This window comes from Ambystoma mexicanum, chromosome 13 (genome assembly GCF_040938575.1).
Source record: "Ambystoma mexicanum isolate Mex_15411 chromosome 13, UKY_AmexF1_1, whole genome shotgun sequence".
Taxonomy (NCBI): domain Eukaryota; kingdom Metazoa; phylum Chordata; class Amphibia; order Caudata; family Ambystomatidae; genus Ambystoma; species Ambystoma mexicanum.
In genome coordinates this window covers 799,939,561-799,956,390 of record NC_090938.1, presented here as the reverse complement: position 1 = coordinate 799,956,390, position 16,830 = coordinate 799,939,561, and the positions used below count along the sequence as shown (strand labels likewise).

The following is a 16,830-nucleotide window of genomic DNA, read 5'->3' as shown; positions in this document are numbered from 1 at the left end:
GGACTTCTGCTGAAGCGCCACGTCTGGCTTCGCAATTCCGGGTTTAAGGCGGAAACGCAAGCGGCGCTCATTAACAAGCCTATTGAAGAGTCTAACCTCTTTGGAAAGGCAGTGGACAACGCACTGGAAAATGCGAAAAAAGAATTTAATACCATAAAGACCTGGGACCAAATCTCAAAGCCCCCCAACAGGCGGGGATTTGGCAACAAGCGTTCTTTTCGTGGCCAACGCCAGCAACAGAATCAACAACTTCAATATTCTGCCAACAACTACCAAAGTAATAGTGGCCAGCACAATCAGAGAGGTCAACGCCGTGGCAAGGGAAGAGGCCGGGGTTCCACCCCCAGAGGCTCCCAAGCCACCAACAACACCAAGTGACGCGAAGATTCGGGTCCCCTCCCATGCATCGCCGGTCGGGGGCCGGTTAACATCCTTTCTTCCAGCACGGGAGGTGAATAACATCAGACTGCTGGGTACTATCCACCGTAGCCCGCGGCTACTGTATAGAGTTCAACAGTTCCCCAACATACAGACCCCCGAGGGGACGACGCATGACACCAGAACACCTCGCCATCCTTCTCCAAGAAGTGGACCAGCTACTGGAGAAAGGAGCTATAGAGGTCGTGCCTCTATCTCAGGTAACGGAAGGTATTTATTCAGTGTACTTCCTTGTACCCAAAATGGATATAACCATGCGCCCTGTATTAGATCTGCGCCCAGCGAACAAGTTTGTCAAACCCCAATAGTTTCATATGGTGACCTTACAGGAAGTGATCCCACTGCTATCACAGGGAGATTACATGACAACTCTGGACATGAAAGATGCATACTTTCATATTTTAATGTTGCCAGCGCACAGAAAATACCTCAGGTTCATGATAGAGGACAAACACTACCAGTTCAGAGTGCTACCCTTCGGCATAGCATCTGCACCAAGGGTATTCACGAAAGTACTGGCTGTGGCAGCGGCCCACCTGCGCAGGTTATCCATCCCAGTATACCCTTACCTCGACGACTGGCTCATAACAGGGGATTCTTACGAGACATGCTTCTCAAACACCCAAAAGACTGTGGACTTTTTGTTCCAACTGGGCTTCTCCATCAACGAGAAGAAGTCCAGCTTAGACCCCAGCCAAGTCAAACAATTCCTAGGGGCTCTAATTCGAACAAAGGACGGCCTCGTCTTCCCCTCCAACGAGAGGGTCCAAAACATGCTGTTTCAGACCCCCCAATATGTGGCAGGTCGGGAGGTGACGGTGCGCAAAGCGATGCGCTTGCTAGGAATGATGGCGTCATGTATTTATTTGGTACCTCACGCGCGCCTGCGCATGCGCCCAATGCAAGAGTGGCTCAACAGCCAGTGGTGTCAGGCCAGCGGAAAATGGGACGATCTAGTGGTGGTCTCGCAGGCCTTGGTTCTCTCGCTACGGTGGTGGACAAAGGAAAACCTGGTAAGAGGGAAACCCTTTGCCACACCCGCAGTGGAAGCCACTCTAACCAGACGCATCCCTCACAGGATGGGGGGCTCACCTATCCCATCAGACTGCTCACGGAGTGTGGACTCCGAGCGTAGCATCCAAGCACATAAACCTACTGGAGCTACTGGCCGTGTTCAAGGCACTAAAAGCCTTCCAGGAACACCTACAAGGGAAGACAGTGATGGTCCTTACGGACAAAACCACAGCCATGTGCTACCTCAAAAAGCAAGGGGGCACCCACTCTCCAGGACTGTCCAAGCTGGCCCAGAATATCTGGAAGTGGGCTCTCAAACACATGTTCCTACTGTCGCAACATGTACCAGGGGAACTCAATCTGTTAGCAGACAAACTCAGCAGAGACTTCCCTCTGCCCTCAGAGTACGAATGGCAGTTGCACGAAGACATCGTCTTCGACGTCTTCACACAATGGGGATTCCCAGAAATAGACCTGTTTGCAATTCTGGAGAACTCACAATGCCAAGATTACGCCTCCAGGTTACCCCCAGAACCAATCCAAGGGGAACGGTCTATCGATTCCATGGTCAGGGAAATTTGCTTATGCCTTTCCCCCGACTCCCCTTCTCAACAAGATTGTGCACAAGATGCACGAGGAACAAGTTACCATGATACTAGTGGCCCCTATGTGGGCCCGGCAGCCATGGTTCGCTCACTTGATGGAGATGTCTCTATCTCTCCCAGTGAAACTTCCCTGCCCGCACAACATGCTGTCACAGGACAAGGGCAGGACACTGCATCCATATCCTCAGACCATGAACTTAGCAGCCTGGCTCCTGAGATCATAGAATTTGGACACTTACAACTCCCGCAGAGATGCATGGACATCCTCACGGAGGCTAGAAAGCCTAACACTCGTCCCTGTTATTCTAGCAAATGGAAGAGATTTGTCATCTGGTGTAGAGGAAGAAGCATCGACCCAGTTGACTGCTCCCCCACACACATTGTCCTGTACCTGACCCATTTACTGGACTCAGGTCTAGTGTTCAATTCCATTAAAGTCCACCTAGCGGCACTTTCTGCATACACCACTTCCCAGCTTAAAGTGTCGTGGTGGAAAGTCCCAGTTATCAAAGCCTTCATGGAGGGAGTAAAGAGAATACACCCTCCGATAGCAAACCCAGCTCCCGGCTGGGACCTGAATGTGGTACTTACCAGACTCATGGGCTCACCCTTTGAACCCATGCACAAAGCAACTCTTAAAGACCTCACTCTTAAGACTGCTTTCCTAATAGCTATCGCCTCCATTAGGAGAGTAAGTGAACTACAGACTCTTTCTGTTTTAGACCCCTTTGTAGCAGTTCACAAAGATAAAGTGGTTCTACGCACGCACCCAAGGTTTGCACCAAAATTCATCTCAAAATTCCATGTAAACCAGTCAATAGAACTACCTACGTTCTTTCAAAACCCTTCCAATTCGGGAGAAAAAAGTCTGCATACACTCGTTGTGCGCAGAGCTGTCATGTTCTACATGGAAAGAACCAGACCACTGAGAAGGACTAATCAGTTCTTTGTCTCGGTGGCAGCAGGAAGAGAAGGAGATGCAGTTTCAAAATCCACTATATCTAGATGGATTGTTCAATGCATCACTCTCTGTTTCTCTCTTGCTAAGAGAGCACTACCCTTCAAGCCAAGAGCACATTCTAGTCAAGGCACTGGGGCATCCATAGCATTCATTGCAAATGTTCCCCTTGAGTCCATCTGCAAAGCGGCAACCTGGAGTTCTGTGCACACCTTTACAAAACACTACTGTCTAGATGCACACTCTAGATCTGACTCCCAGGTGGGACAGGCAGTATTAAGACATCTTTTCTCTACTGTTCCTTCTCATAACCCACCGCCAACTCCGGGTACTGCTCGCTAGTCTATGCACAGCATGTGATTCTAAGCAGATTAACAAACATCAGAAGACAATGCATTACTTACCGTAAAAGCATTTCTGATGGTTGTATCTGCTTAGATTCACATGCGCCCACCCTTCATCCCCGCTCGGATGGAAGGGACATAGACACCTTTCTACATCGCTCTCTCTTTTCTGTACTCACTCACGTATAGAAGGCTCCCTCAGGGCAGAAAAAATACAAACAGAGGGACCTCGACGCGTGAGGGATTGTGGGTACAACGCACGTCACTATAGGGATAGTGTTACAGACACGCCTTGTCGACGTCCCCTTTTCGACTACGAAAAACAAAATGCAATACTCCGCAGTGACCACTGCATGTCGGACTATGCACAGCATGTGAATCTAAGCAGATACAACCATCAGAAATGATTTTACGGTAAGTAATGCATTGTCATCGCCTTGCAACCAACACACTTTGGTACCCTGCCACCTAGCAAATGGAGTGTATCCCTCAGGATGTCCACATCACTACTACGCCATTATACCATAGCACCCACAATATCTTTGCCATTCTGGCCTGCCACCTTTCGCCCAGCGCCCTACTAACGCAAATACTACCCCCAGCCTACTGAGTCTGACTTTAGTCACTTCACTGGCACCTAATAATCCTCGTATTCGAACTAGAAATCAGACTAGGTTCTAGATTCATGCAAATTCAATCACCACCGTCATCACCTAGTTCCTTTGCTAAATCCAAACCTACCACCCAGAAGATCAAAGTAACCAAATCACCTTCCGCCTTATCCACTCCCAATACTAACCTACATATCAATTCCACTGTATCCAGTAAATCAATGCTAGGTCTTTAGTGGCGCACGCCCTGGACAGCGTTGATCTCATCACATGCAACAACCTAGACCTACCTATTACCGAGCCCTGGCTACGTGCTGCTGCGGGGCCCTGTCTCACTAGCAATCCCTGACAACTAGTCAATTACCAGACTTGACAGAGGACTTGCTAAAGGAGGTGGAGTGGCAGTTACCTTCAAGAATCACCCTAACCTCAGAACCATCCCCAATCAACACTTCCCGTCTGCAGAACGTCTCTCCATGAAACTTGCCCTCTCTGCCACAAGCACCTTAAAAGTCCACCTGGTATATAGACCCCCAGGCCCACTATCCACATTTGACGAGGATATCTCACTCTCTCTCCTGTCAACCGACAACAAACCCAATTCGCAAATACTGCTTCTGGGCGACTTCAACCTGGGCCTCCATGACACCACTGACACTGCTGGCTCACTAGTAGCTAGCTCAATTTCAGAACTTGGCTTCACAAACCATGCCTACTCATAACAAAGGAAGAATCCTAGATTGGATTGCTGACTTAAACTGTCAGACTTCGATACTCTAACACTCCCTGTGCTTGGTCAGACCACCATATTATCTGTTTCAACCTCACGACCAGCTCACCTCTCAACCTCACTAAAACGCTGGCACCACCTACCCTATCGAGAAACATCAAAAACATCACTCTTGAGAAAGTACTACCCCTAATAAAACCCTTATCAATTTCACTAACGTCACTGCTGACCCATCCTCTCTAGTTAAACTATACAACTCACTCTCAAACAGGCCATTGACACAATAACCCCTTTGAAGATGTGCAAAGCAAAACCCTGGGCCCACCTCAACTCGTGGTTAACCCCCAACCTAAAAGTACTGCGCGTTACCAAAAGACAAGCTAAAACTTCCCCACTACTACCAACAAAGATGCTTTCCACAAAACGTCCAGTGAATACAAAACAGCTATTCTCCAAGCTAAAAGGGAGACATTCAACAATAGAATTAACGATGCAAAATCTAGCTCCAGGGAACTTTTCACCATTCTCAGAGAGCTTGAATCTCCTGATCCACCTATCGAAACCTGTTCCAAAGACAAATCATAGTGTACGTAAATCCATAATGCCCTCTTTAACAAAGTCTTGCAGCTCCAATCCAAATTCAGGCATACCTAGAAAACCATAACTTACTTGGCCTTAAGCAATCCGGGATCAGGCACAGAAATGACTTTAATAGACCTTAAGACACAAATGGATCAACAAATCGATAAAGGCAACATGGCCATCCAGTTACTACTCGACCTGTCGGCCGCCTTCGATGTAGTCAACCATGATGTTCTGTGTGCTCACCTGTCAACCACTGACCATTTTTCACAGAATGCTATTACTTCGATTCAATCATTCTTGACCCAGAGCACAATTAGAGTCCTCTCACCCAACACGTCTGCTGACCCAGCCGAAGTGACGTGCGATTCACTCAGGATTCCTGTGTATTACCCACGCTTTATAACATATTTATTAAGCTACTGTTTGACAACATCGACCATTTGGGTGTCACCTACACTTACTATGCAGATGACATCCAAATACTCATCCCATCTCTGGGAATTACGACCTAGACTCCAAACTGCTTAACAAAATCTATCTTGTCATCCAGGCATGGATGGCCACACACAATGACGAAACGGAACTACTCCTCATCGGCTCCAAAACTAAACTGAATAAACTGGACAACAACTTCAAAGCCTTTAACATTGAAGGTAATATGATAAAGGTCTCCAAACAAGTTAAAACCTTGGAATTCTATCTGGACTCCTCCTTAACATTGAGCAGACAGGTCAACGCAACTGCATCAGCCACGGCCTACACATGCAAATTAATAAACTCATGCAGACCTTTCTTGACAACCGCCAACTGCCTGACCCTAGCCAGTTCTCTCATCCTGTCGAAACTTGATTGGTGCAACGCCCTTTATCTAGGAACTTCCAAAAAAAATCAAACTAAATTACAAACACTCCAAAATAACGCCATCCGAGCAGCCCTCAACATTCCTAAATCGCATCACATATCAGCCTCCAGGCGTAACCTCCAATGGCTGTCCAAGAGCAGAATCTCTAGCAAAGTACTAGGACTCGCACATAAATGTCTAGCTAACCTAGCCCCCAAACACCTGACGTGCAAAATCTTGAAGAAAACCCCTCTTCCCGTCCCACTAGAGCAACCCTCCAGAATTGTCTACGAATCCCGAGATTCAACCTCCAGAAATCAGGAGGCAGTAGATTCCCTGTACAAGACCCTAAACTGTGGAATTCACTACCCACACACCTCAGGGACATATCTTCCTTTTTCTGTTTCAGGAAGAAGATGAAGAAATAGGCTCCTCTCGCAAGAGTAGACAAAGTAATATGTAATTACATGTAACTGTACCACTCTATTGTACATACTGTATACATCTTCATTGTTATTACTTGTAATGCCCTGACCGTTTGCTATTTATTTATGTACTCTCCTCTGTAACCTATGCGCCTAGTTACCTTTTGGGTTTGGTGTGCTTTATATATGAATAAGCTCAACTAAACTAAACTTGGGGAGGGAGCCAAGAGCAGGCAAGGGGCTTGAAGAAGCTTAGGACCTTGGTTTGAACACTGTTACTTTGGTTGCTGACATCCCTACACATTGGTTTGCTTTAGTTGTGGGGGCAAGTATAGGTTTTGGATGCGGACAGACCTTTAAATTCAACTTACTCTCTTGGACTATCATTAGTTTATTTAGGTAAGGAAACCACACCTTAGTATAAGGCAAGTTAGGCCTTCCACCATCCTGAGATTTAAGTTAATAAAGATGTTTTATTTGAACTTTGAATATGTTGTCTGTCTTGCTTCATGATGCCTTTACAGTACCTGCATGCATCTTGTGTTTGTGGATGCACAGTTTGCGTGCACGCTGTACCTGCGCACTTTGTTCTTTTGCTTGCTTTCTGTCACTTGTTCCTTTCACCTCTTCATAACGGATTGGAGTAAAGCCGTGCTCAGAGCTCTCATGTGAGGAACCCCTTTTTGGAAGACACATTTTCCACCTTCAAGTGAGTGATATCAAAAGGCTTTTATCTAAAATTAGGTCAAGCAGAATCTACTCTGCTCACGCCGAGACCGCTCTGCAGAAAACATGTTACACTTTGATTATATTCACAAACAGCATCATCGCAGTGGGAAGGCCTAGGGGGCACAAGAAAGATTGGGATTGGATGCTAAGGGTAGGCACCTATGGGTGTTATAAGGTCGGCGATGGCTGATTGGTCCGAGGGCACGTGGTGAGGCGACGGGGTATCCGGGGTCAATCGGTCAGCTGGGCTCGTCAAGCTGGCATGATGGATCGAGGTTTATGTTCTTTGTATCATTAGACTCAAATAACATTTTGCCCTTGTGGCCACACAGTCTCATCCATTCACTAACATGATTTGTTCATCTGGTGACCTCAGCGGCCTGTATCCTAATACTTGCAAAACATGGTTCAAAGATACAAATATTTACCACTGGTCATAGACTCGATTTCGTTTGTCAAACACTGTGCATGATCTGTTTGAACAATTCAGGATATACTGACTAAAGGGTAGGGCCCTTGGGGTCGTTGCAGGGTTTAGGGTGTCCACCTGATAACACTGAAAGGAATGTTGAAAATACGACTGAAAAAGGGCTGGGTCAAAAAAGGCACATATCATTGTGGATCTATATTTTCATTGCGGGTTCAATGATCAAGTGTCCGAATACCTTAACTCGTTTGCTGACCTCATTTGACACCCTTGTGGCACGGGAGAGTCGAGGCTTTCTTGTGAACTGGTTTTCTGATACATTATGTAACGTGGCTCTTTAAACGCGATGATACATTCTGACTTTTCTAAATGTGGCTTGCTGAGTTGCACTTAAGTCGTACTAAATTTAAGAATAGTATGTCCCTCATTTGGCGCAACATACTTATTATTGCTCAAAGAAACATCAAAGTTTACAAACGCATGCTTAATTCGATATTAATCTTCTGTAAGTTATAGGAAAACAAAATGGCTTGTTACTTGCGGTCTGCATTCGCACTCCTTACACAGACTAAGGCTTGGTAGAACAACTAGCCATTGCATTATTCTTATAAACTAAGACACATATATATTTACACTTCGAACTCATAGGTTAATGGACACGAGATAGCTCTGTGTTGGCATGCATAAAATCACGTTGGTGCGCATTGCATTGTCTTGCATTATTTCCACAAGTACCCTTATATCCTGTATTAGTGTATGTTATACATTCGTTTGTTACGGTTTAACACAAACATTTCTGATTGTGTTGGTTACTCATATACACGTTGGCCCGCGTTAAATTTACATACTTATGTTTGCAGAAGGTGTACTGGCTCTGTTTATGTTACAATCATAATGGATCAAAGCCTCAGGGGTCATTCTCGTCTGTTGACTCTATCCAGGGGCATCATGTTTTTATGGCCAGGGTCTATGGGGGTGTCGGTCAGGTTTATGGAGACGAATATCTCCTGCCCTGAGCCCTGCTTGGCGCTGTTACGTGTATTTTGTTGCATTCTCGCAGACCGTCTTCTCATGGGAACTGAACGATTGCAGGGATGGTGAACAGGGGGAGGGAAAAGGCGCTCGCTAGTGGTGTGCGCCTGACTGGGAGAGCTGCAGGCTTGCATTGGAATCACACAATTGTTTTAGAATTACAAAATGGAGTTGGTGCTTTGCAAAATGGCGTCATGTCCTCCTCTAGTTCTACGTTACTTGAGGGAACGTCACGAGGCTGGAGACTGTTTCAAAGGTATTCCCGCGCGAGTGCCCTGGACCCAAAGTAGCCGCGACTGGGCCTATCGAGGAAGAGCGGGAATAGGGGAAGGGGGTCTAAGGGTCTAAAATATCCACTTCTTCCACTCACTGTTGTGACTAAAACTAGGAGCAAGAACTTTATTTGAGGGGGGGAAGGGATGATGGATCCGAAGTTGCCTTGGAGCAGAGCACACATTTCTCACACTTAGTTGTGTGTTCTGTGCAAGGAAGCTTTTTTAGTCCGTCCCTGCGTAGTTTGTCTCCTGTACAAGCATGATGTGATGGTGTTGCCTGTTTGTAGTTGCTGCCCATGTGACAACTTCGATTTATGAGCAGTTTTGGTTTTGCTGTGAGTATATGTTGTATGTGTGGCCATGTGTTTGTTGTGAGCTGTTATGGATGCCCTGCTTGTATTGCCTGTATCCCGTATCTGCCGGCCTGTAACATATGCAGGCACTCACTGCTGTTTTGTTTTCTCCAGCTGCTGTGCCTGGGAAGGAACAGGTGTGCTGTACCTGTAATGAACAGGCAGTGTCCCCTCAGAATAAGCTGGTGCACTGTGGGAAGTGTAAACACGGTGAGTGTGGTCTACCCCCCCCCCCCCCTCCCCGAACCCCCCCCCATCCTCTACACCTGGTATCTATAGCTTGCCTACAGATGACATGCAACCTTCTTCTTTCCCACTCCAGCATATCATCAAGAATGCCACCTTCCCCGAATACTGTGCGAGACCGAGTGGGCTGGGAGCTCCTGGATGTGCCGGCAGTGCGTGTTTGCGGTGGCAACAAAGGTAACATGCTTCATGGTCCACTTATAGAGATTTGATTTTCCTGATCTTTCTGGTGTTTAAATTTCAATCTTTTTGTTAAGCGATCAAATGGGCAGTGTGCACCACTAAATCCAGTACATATGCTGAATTTCACAAAGGGTTAGTGTGAATTTCACAAGGGGTTAGTGTGTAGACTCGGCACCGTTATTCACTGCTTTAACCTCTGTTTTGATTTAAAATGACCTCTTATTGGGCAATTTTCAAATGTATTCTTGGCTAATGTACATTGTGACAAATCCAAGTTGTCGTCACTTGTTCCTGAGGGGGTGCCCCTTCCCATGAAGTCAGGGTGGTGAGGCCTCTACCCGATCGTTTCCCTGTGGGTGGTACTCAGCTGGAGGATCTCATGGGGAGAGTCCTCCCCTGGGGGGGGGCAAAGGAGAACCTCTCAGCAGAACGCACTACGACAACCCTCCACACACTCCATATACACCAGCCTATCCAATTCAATATACCATACTTCTATGTATGTCTGTAAGCCTGAAAACCTAATGACTACTGAGCCGAGGAAGAGCAGGGACTACCTACCGGAGTCCTACTTAACAAATACTGGGACAAGGACGAGGTGCGGAACAAGGAAGAGCAATGCTCAGAGCTTGAATGAGCAGTCTAGTCTTCTGTGTACACAAAAGGAAGAAGGACTTACTATGTTGTCAAGCTGGCTGTAAAGCCAGCCCCTGGACAACAGCATGGGTGGAAGCTGTGAGGCGCAGGACCAGAGACAGCAGTGACTGGAGAGCCGAAGAAGCCAGCAAGTTGCAGAAGGCGGTTCTCCAGGACCAGACGTCGGTCTTTTGACCATGAGGCCAAGCAGAGGTAAAGACTCCGTAAGAAGGTGGACCCCGGGCCCCAGAGTCAAACTTGCATTGCCTGTAGTCACGGGTCACAGAAGCAGACTCAAGAAGCTGATAACCGTGGAGGAGAACTGCCAACTCCAGTCCCCGGAAGAGCCACCTCTGTGCACAGGAATCATGAAAGGTAACCGGGGTGACAGCCGGACCAGCTGGGACGTAGGGAGAATAGCAGGGCCCAATCCATACGCTGCAATGGTCGTGAAGCCAAGAAGGGTCTGGGACCCAACGAGAAGTTGTGAACGTTACACACTTGAACCCGGAGAGGGGGGCAGACATGGTCTGCGACACTGAAGAGAGAGTTTTGAAGATTGGAGGGAATCTTACTCTGGCTGGTGGTTGAGTAACGAGTAATGCCACTGACTGCCAGGAAAGGGTCGAGGGCCCAGGAACCAGAGTGAGTACAAAGGGCTCCAAGTACCCAAGTACAAAGAATAGGTGTATGAGACCTGCACCCAAAAAAGATCCCTAGAAGTCGTCCTCTTCATGGCAGTACCTGGCCAGAGAGTGAACTAGGTCTGCCAAATCAAAGTAGCAGAGAAATACGGGTTTGGGACCCGCACCCACAAGAGAAGAAGAATACAAAACATCTTCTTTGTTGTAGTACTTGGCAGGGAAGTGAACCAAGTCTGCGGACTGGGAAGCCTTGGTCTGAGTCCCTTGAAGTGAAAGGTTGAAAGTGTTGAACTATGAAAACAAAGTGAAAGAGAGGCCAGGGGAAAAGGAGTGTTTCTCCTGGTAACCAGAGTTGAAAAGACTTTCTGATACAAAGTAAAGATAAGCAGTGAGTTTGACAGAGAGAAGGGCTGGAACCTTGTCTTTTGTGTTGGAGGACAATTTTGACCCAGGGAAGGGAGTCATTCCCCTAAGAAGAATCCAAAACCAGGAAGTGTACTTTTATCCCGAGTCTAGAAAAAGGGAGTCCTTCTTCTGGAATAAGATCTCCTGTATTTCTAGTTTTAAGTTTTAAAGGACAGAAGTGGGTTTTCTTTCCACACAGAACGGTGACCTATTGATGTACATGGACATTTTGACAGAACCCTTAGTGTATTAGTTGAGGCAGGGAAACCCCTCTTAAAGATGTGTAAAGTTAGGCTTTCGCTTTGTTTTCTTGTCTAATAAAAGTTTATAGCAATCACCGTGCCACCTGCGTCGGTCTCCTCCTTCTGCACCCTTACAACACATTTGAGCCACAGAGCCAAACAGTTTGGAGTTGGGAGCTGGGGTGGGGCAAGGAGGAAAAGAAAGGGAACAACGCAAAGAAATTAGACAATCTGTTAAATTAGTATAGAATTGAGCAGTGCATCAAATTTCCCCCTGACTAATCAGTGGGCTAGTCTTTAGAACAGGCCTTTTTGTCCTATAGTCGTACCTGCTTATAGCATGCTGCAGCACTTGCCCACTTTACAGGTTTCCCATATTATGATAAATAACCATACATTGCTTTCTCCTTTCCCACCTTGTGGCCCCAAATGTGGCCACAGCAATACCACCCATACCACCAGTACGAAATAAGACTGACCAGAACCAAACTCCATCACCAGTGCTTTCATCAGGCATCTTGCAGGTTTCGCAGAGCATTCATCCCCTGTCAAAACCTCTTTCATGAAAATAATTCTCTTTGGGTTGTGAACACCCCTGACTGCTTGAATTGTAATCTGCAGTGTAGCTTGGTGCTCCTCTTGCTCTGCATTTTCAGTTCACTGACTCTCACAGTGACCCTGACATTCATTTGTCTAACAAAATAAGCTACTCCTCATTGCTGTTACAGCTGTATTAACCTATTTTTCAATTTCATTGGTGCAAACGTAGCTCGCCAAAGTCGCAGAGCATTATGTGAGAAACCTGAAGGCGTCTCACTTAATAGGCTCCGGGGATCTGTCATCCAGGTATCCAGGATACGGCCATCGCTACTGGATCCAGTTTCCGGGGGTTTCCAGGGGTGGGCCAGAGCGGGAGGATCACCTGGATTGGGGGTCCTCGGGGAGTGGAATTGGGACGCCGACGGTTTGAGACGCGGTACGCCCTTCCTTCTAACACCTTTCCCCATCCTACCCTGTAGGATATTTTGAAGCTCTACCCCCCCCCTCCTTTTCCAACACGAACATTTTTTTGCACCGTAACAGACAGTGGACTAACACCAGAGCTGTTTACCTGACATGTCCTGACACAAGGGTCAGGCAGAATCAGGCAATTGACAATTACCTCACACAGCCGTTTACCTTCCTCACAGGGATAAAAGGCAAAGCACGAGAGCAGACTACGAGCAAGGCCGAATGCACAAGGAGACAGCCACACCAAACTGGCAGTTCAAACGGAGGAGAAAGGCGGCGAGACCTAGGACGACAAAGGGGGAACTTCCCTTACCCCTTTTCAACTCAGACCCGCAAAGCCTCCGAAAAGTGAAATACAAGACTGGTAAATACAGCTGAAGTGTGGATTGACCGATGTCAACAGTGCATGTGGGCCTCCCACATTCATAACGCAGGCAGGAAGGCACGATGGCTACTGTGGTACCGTCCTTGACTCCAGAAGCAAGCGAAGCCAGCGGACCCAACAAAATCGGTGAGTCGGAGGAAGCTGTTAGCTAGCCATGGGGCAACATTAGATGAATGCAAGAACTTCTCCATCGTGGGATCTGGCATGGATTCACATGCTCATGAATATTCCCTGTCGTCAGGCTGAGAATCCTTGGTAAAGAAAAAATCTGTTTCAGTTTCATTTCGGAACGGTCTTTCTCCTAATAACCAATCACTAAGCTCTGGGTCATAGTGCTCCCAGCCAATGACTGCCCTCCACTTAAGCCTCTGGTAGCCATCTTCAGATTTTTACTGTACGTTCAAGTGTTGGGAGTCATCGTGTTTAGCTCTCGAGCTTTTACTGTGTTTTTCGCTTTTTGGAAGAGTATTACTCTAATTTTCAGTCAATCGCGCCTTGTGCTCCATTGATCAACCTATCCGATTAACGGGGACCCGTTTTCGGATTCTTCAGCGCCCCTCAAGGTTGAATTTCGTCAAGTTTCTTCGTGCAGGCTTCCAGAAGATTTTTCAGGCCTATGCCACGTGGACCATGTAGTAGGAGAAGGATTCAAATCCCCTGTTGAAGATCTGCTCCAGCTGCGGTTTGCTGAATGTCTTTTATGGACGACGGGCATTCTGAGTGTCTTTACTGCCTGTACCCGACGCACAAGGAGGAGGATTGTGCGTTTTGCCAGGAGATGGCCACTCGCACGATGAAGGATCGGCATAGGCGGCAGAACGAGTGGCTACAGGCCAAGGCCCCTGCTCTGGGTGGGCCCCAGCAGCATGCCTCTCCCAGCTCAAGGAGGCTGAGCGGGCCTCTAAGACATTTGAGGGCACCCTCCCATGGTAGGTCTAACAGAAGGCTAAACACTGCGAGTCCACTTCCACCAGGAGCGTCGTTGCAACGGGCTCCTCGGCGGACAGGGCACGTTCGACTTCTCCAGGCTCTGTCACCAGTCAACGCTCAGGAACTTGAGCCAAGAGTAAGTCGGATCATCCGGGCAAACTCAAGGTGTGGCCCAAGTCTGCCCTACCAGAGAAGACCAAGGGGGTTCAGGGTCAGACCTTACCCCTAAGGAGAAGGCCAAGCAGGACAAGGCTCCAGCCCTGACCATGAAGACTCAGGTGCACCCGCCAAAGGCCCAGCCTTCCATCGATGGGGTGGCGGCATCCCTGGCGACGGCCGCCGAGGCCGCTCCGCAGGGCGCGACTCCCGAATGCTAGGGTGTCCCTTCCTCCCAGGAGGGAGGTTGCATTATGGCCCATAGAGCAGACCCTGGAGAAGAGGATGCCCGTCATCTCCCCGAGACTTTCACCTCTGGAAGCAAAGAAAGGGGGGGCGAGGTGCTGTGGCCCTCCAGGGTACGGATATCTCCTCTAAGGAGGAGCTTACCTGCCTGCAAACCATCCAAGAGGAGGGAAACTTGGGGAACAGGCGATCGGGGCCTGGGCTCACAGCCGGTGCTCCAGCTGCCTATTCTGCATCCACCTCAGCTGCCTCCTAGAGACCTCGGTGGACATTCTCTCGGCTCTGTATATGCTGGTCTCTGAGATACGGACAATGATGCCCATTGCGCCAGCTCCAGCCGACTCCCTGACATCGGGGGAGCATCTGGCCAAGAAGAGGAGAGTTCACCCTCCATCTCCTTGCCCCTCTTTACCCCCCCACTCCTCCCACTCTGAGAGATGCGACGGATCCTGAGACGGTGACGACGGGCACGGACAACGACGGGGGGGGGGGGAGATAGGGGACCTCCTGTCTCCGCCTCCTAGATCTTCCCCGCCGGACGAGATAGGCTCGTTCCACTCGATCTCCAGAGCTTTGGAACTTTTTCTGGCAGCGCTGCAAGGCAAAGAGAAAGACCATCCTCTCGGTCCCACTCCTGCATGACATTTGGGACAAAGGTTTGTCGATCATGAAGAAACCTTCTATGGGCCCGGTGAAGAGGGATCGCCTGGAGAAGTAGTACAGGGTGCCGGACTCTGCGCCCAAGTGCTTGCGGGCCCAACCCTCTCTAGACTCGGTGGTGTCAGCAGTGGCCAAGAAGTCCACGGGCTGTTCTTTGTTGGCAGCGACCACTCCGTTGGACAGCGGGGGCAAGAAGCTAGATGCCATGGGACGACGGGTCATCTATTCTGCGGCGACTACCATCAAGGCTGCCAACGTCCTCACATTGTAGCTCGCTATGACCGGGAGCTGTGGTTTAAGATCACTCCCATCCTGGATTGCCTCCCTGACAACGAGGTCGGAAGCACTGGAAATTCTGCAGGAAGGCGAAGTGGCTTCAGACCACGCCATTACGATGGCCGCAGACATCGCCGACGCGAGGTCCCGCCAAATGGGCAACAGTGTTTGCCTTCATCGTCGTGGCTGGCTCAAGGCCATCAACTTTCGTCAGGAGGTTCAGTCAAAGGTGTTGGACATGCCCTTCGACTGAGACAATTTATCCGGGAAGGATGTGGATGAGTCTCTGCAAGCCATGAAGATGGACACAGAGACGGCGTGGGCCTTGGGCACTCTCTAACAACGGAGACTGTCCTTCCGGCCCTCAGGCAGCAAGTCCCAAGGCTCGTCCAAGGGTTTCGGCGGGGGCTGCACTTCTTACCGCCAACCCTCCCACTCTTTGACCCAGGAAACCAACAGGGGCTGTTCCAAGGCCTTCCAAGGTACATCTGGTGTGTACTCAAGGTACTTCCTCGTGAAAGAGGCTGGAGGCCCATCCTCGACCTCTGTCGACTAGACCAATGTCTCAAGTCTCAAAAGTACCGCATGATCACTTTTCAGCACATGCTGGGACAGCTCGAAGAGGGGGACCTCCTGTCGACTCTGCACTTGGAGGATGTGTACTTCCACATCCCCATTCACAAGGGGCGCCGTAATTTTCTGCACTTCGTGGTTCAAGTGGAGCACTACAAATTCAAGGCCCTTCCCGGATAGAAGTCAGCACCAAGGGTCTTCACCAAGTGCTTGGCGCTGGTGGCGGCACATCTGCGACTACAAGGGATTGACCCTTAGCCTTACTTGGATGACTGGCTCATCTGGGCCAGTTCGAAGGACATCGCTGTCGACCACACAGCAAGGACCATCCGCTTACTGATGGATCTGGGGTTGTCTGTGAACTATGCAAAGTCCTGATTGACTCCATCGCAGGACGTGCAGTTTCTGAGATCCCGGCTCAACACGGTGTCGTGCCTGGCCTCACCGTCGGAAGAAAAGATGGCGTCCATCTTGGGCATGGTGCAACAACTGTTGGCACTCGAGGCCGCCACGGTGAGGACCATCAAGTCTCTGCTCGGCATGAGGTTGTCATGCATCTACCTCATCCGGCTATGCAGGCTACGGATGCGCCCGCTACAGGAGTTCCTCGACGCCCATTGGAGTCAAGTGTCAAGCTTCCATCGAGCGATAAGGTGGTGGGGAGTTCGCGCACATCTGGCCTGAGGTGCGGATTTCCAGAGCCCACCGCACCAGCAGACTGTCACGACGGAAACCTCCCCTGAAACGATGGGGAACTCGCACCGGAAATCTTCAACCAAGAGGCCTGTGGCTACCAGAGGCGAAAACGTTGCACATCAACGTGTTGGAGCTGCGGGCAGTGTTTTGGGCCCTGAAGTCTTTCCTTCCGTC

General features: G+C 49.0%; 1 protein-coding gene across 7 annotated transcripts in view; it reads left to right on the top strand.

Moving 5' to 3' along the window:
- PHF1 (PHD finger protein 1) overlaps positions 1-16,830 on the top strand; it is a 706,671-nt gene that overhangs the window by 136,883 nt on the left and 552,958 nt on the right. For all 7 annotated transcript variants that reach the window (XR_011283212.1, XM_069635206.1, XM_069635209.1 and 4 more), the window contains exons 4-5: positions 9,482-9,577; positions 9,690-9,790. Coding sequence is in view for 6 of the 7 variants with exons in the window: in XM_069635206.1 (XP_069491307.1) it covers positions 9,482-9,577; positions 9,690-9,790 (197 nt within the window). In the remaining variant the exon portion in view is untranslated. The remainder of the gene's footprint in view (positions 1-9,481; positions 9,578-9,689; positions 9,791-16,830) is intronic.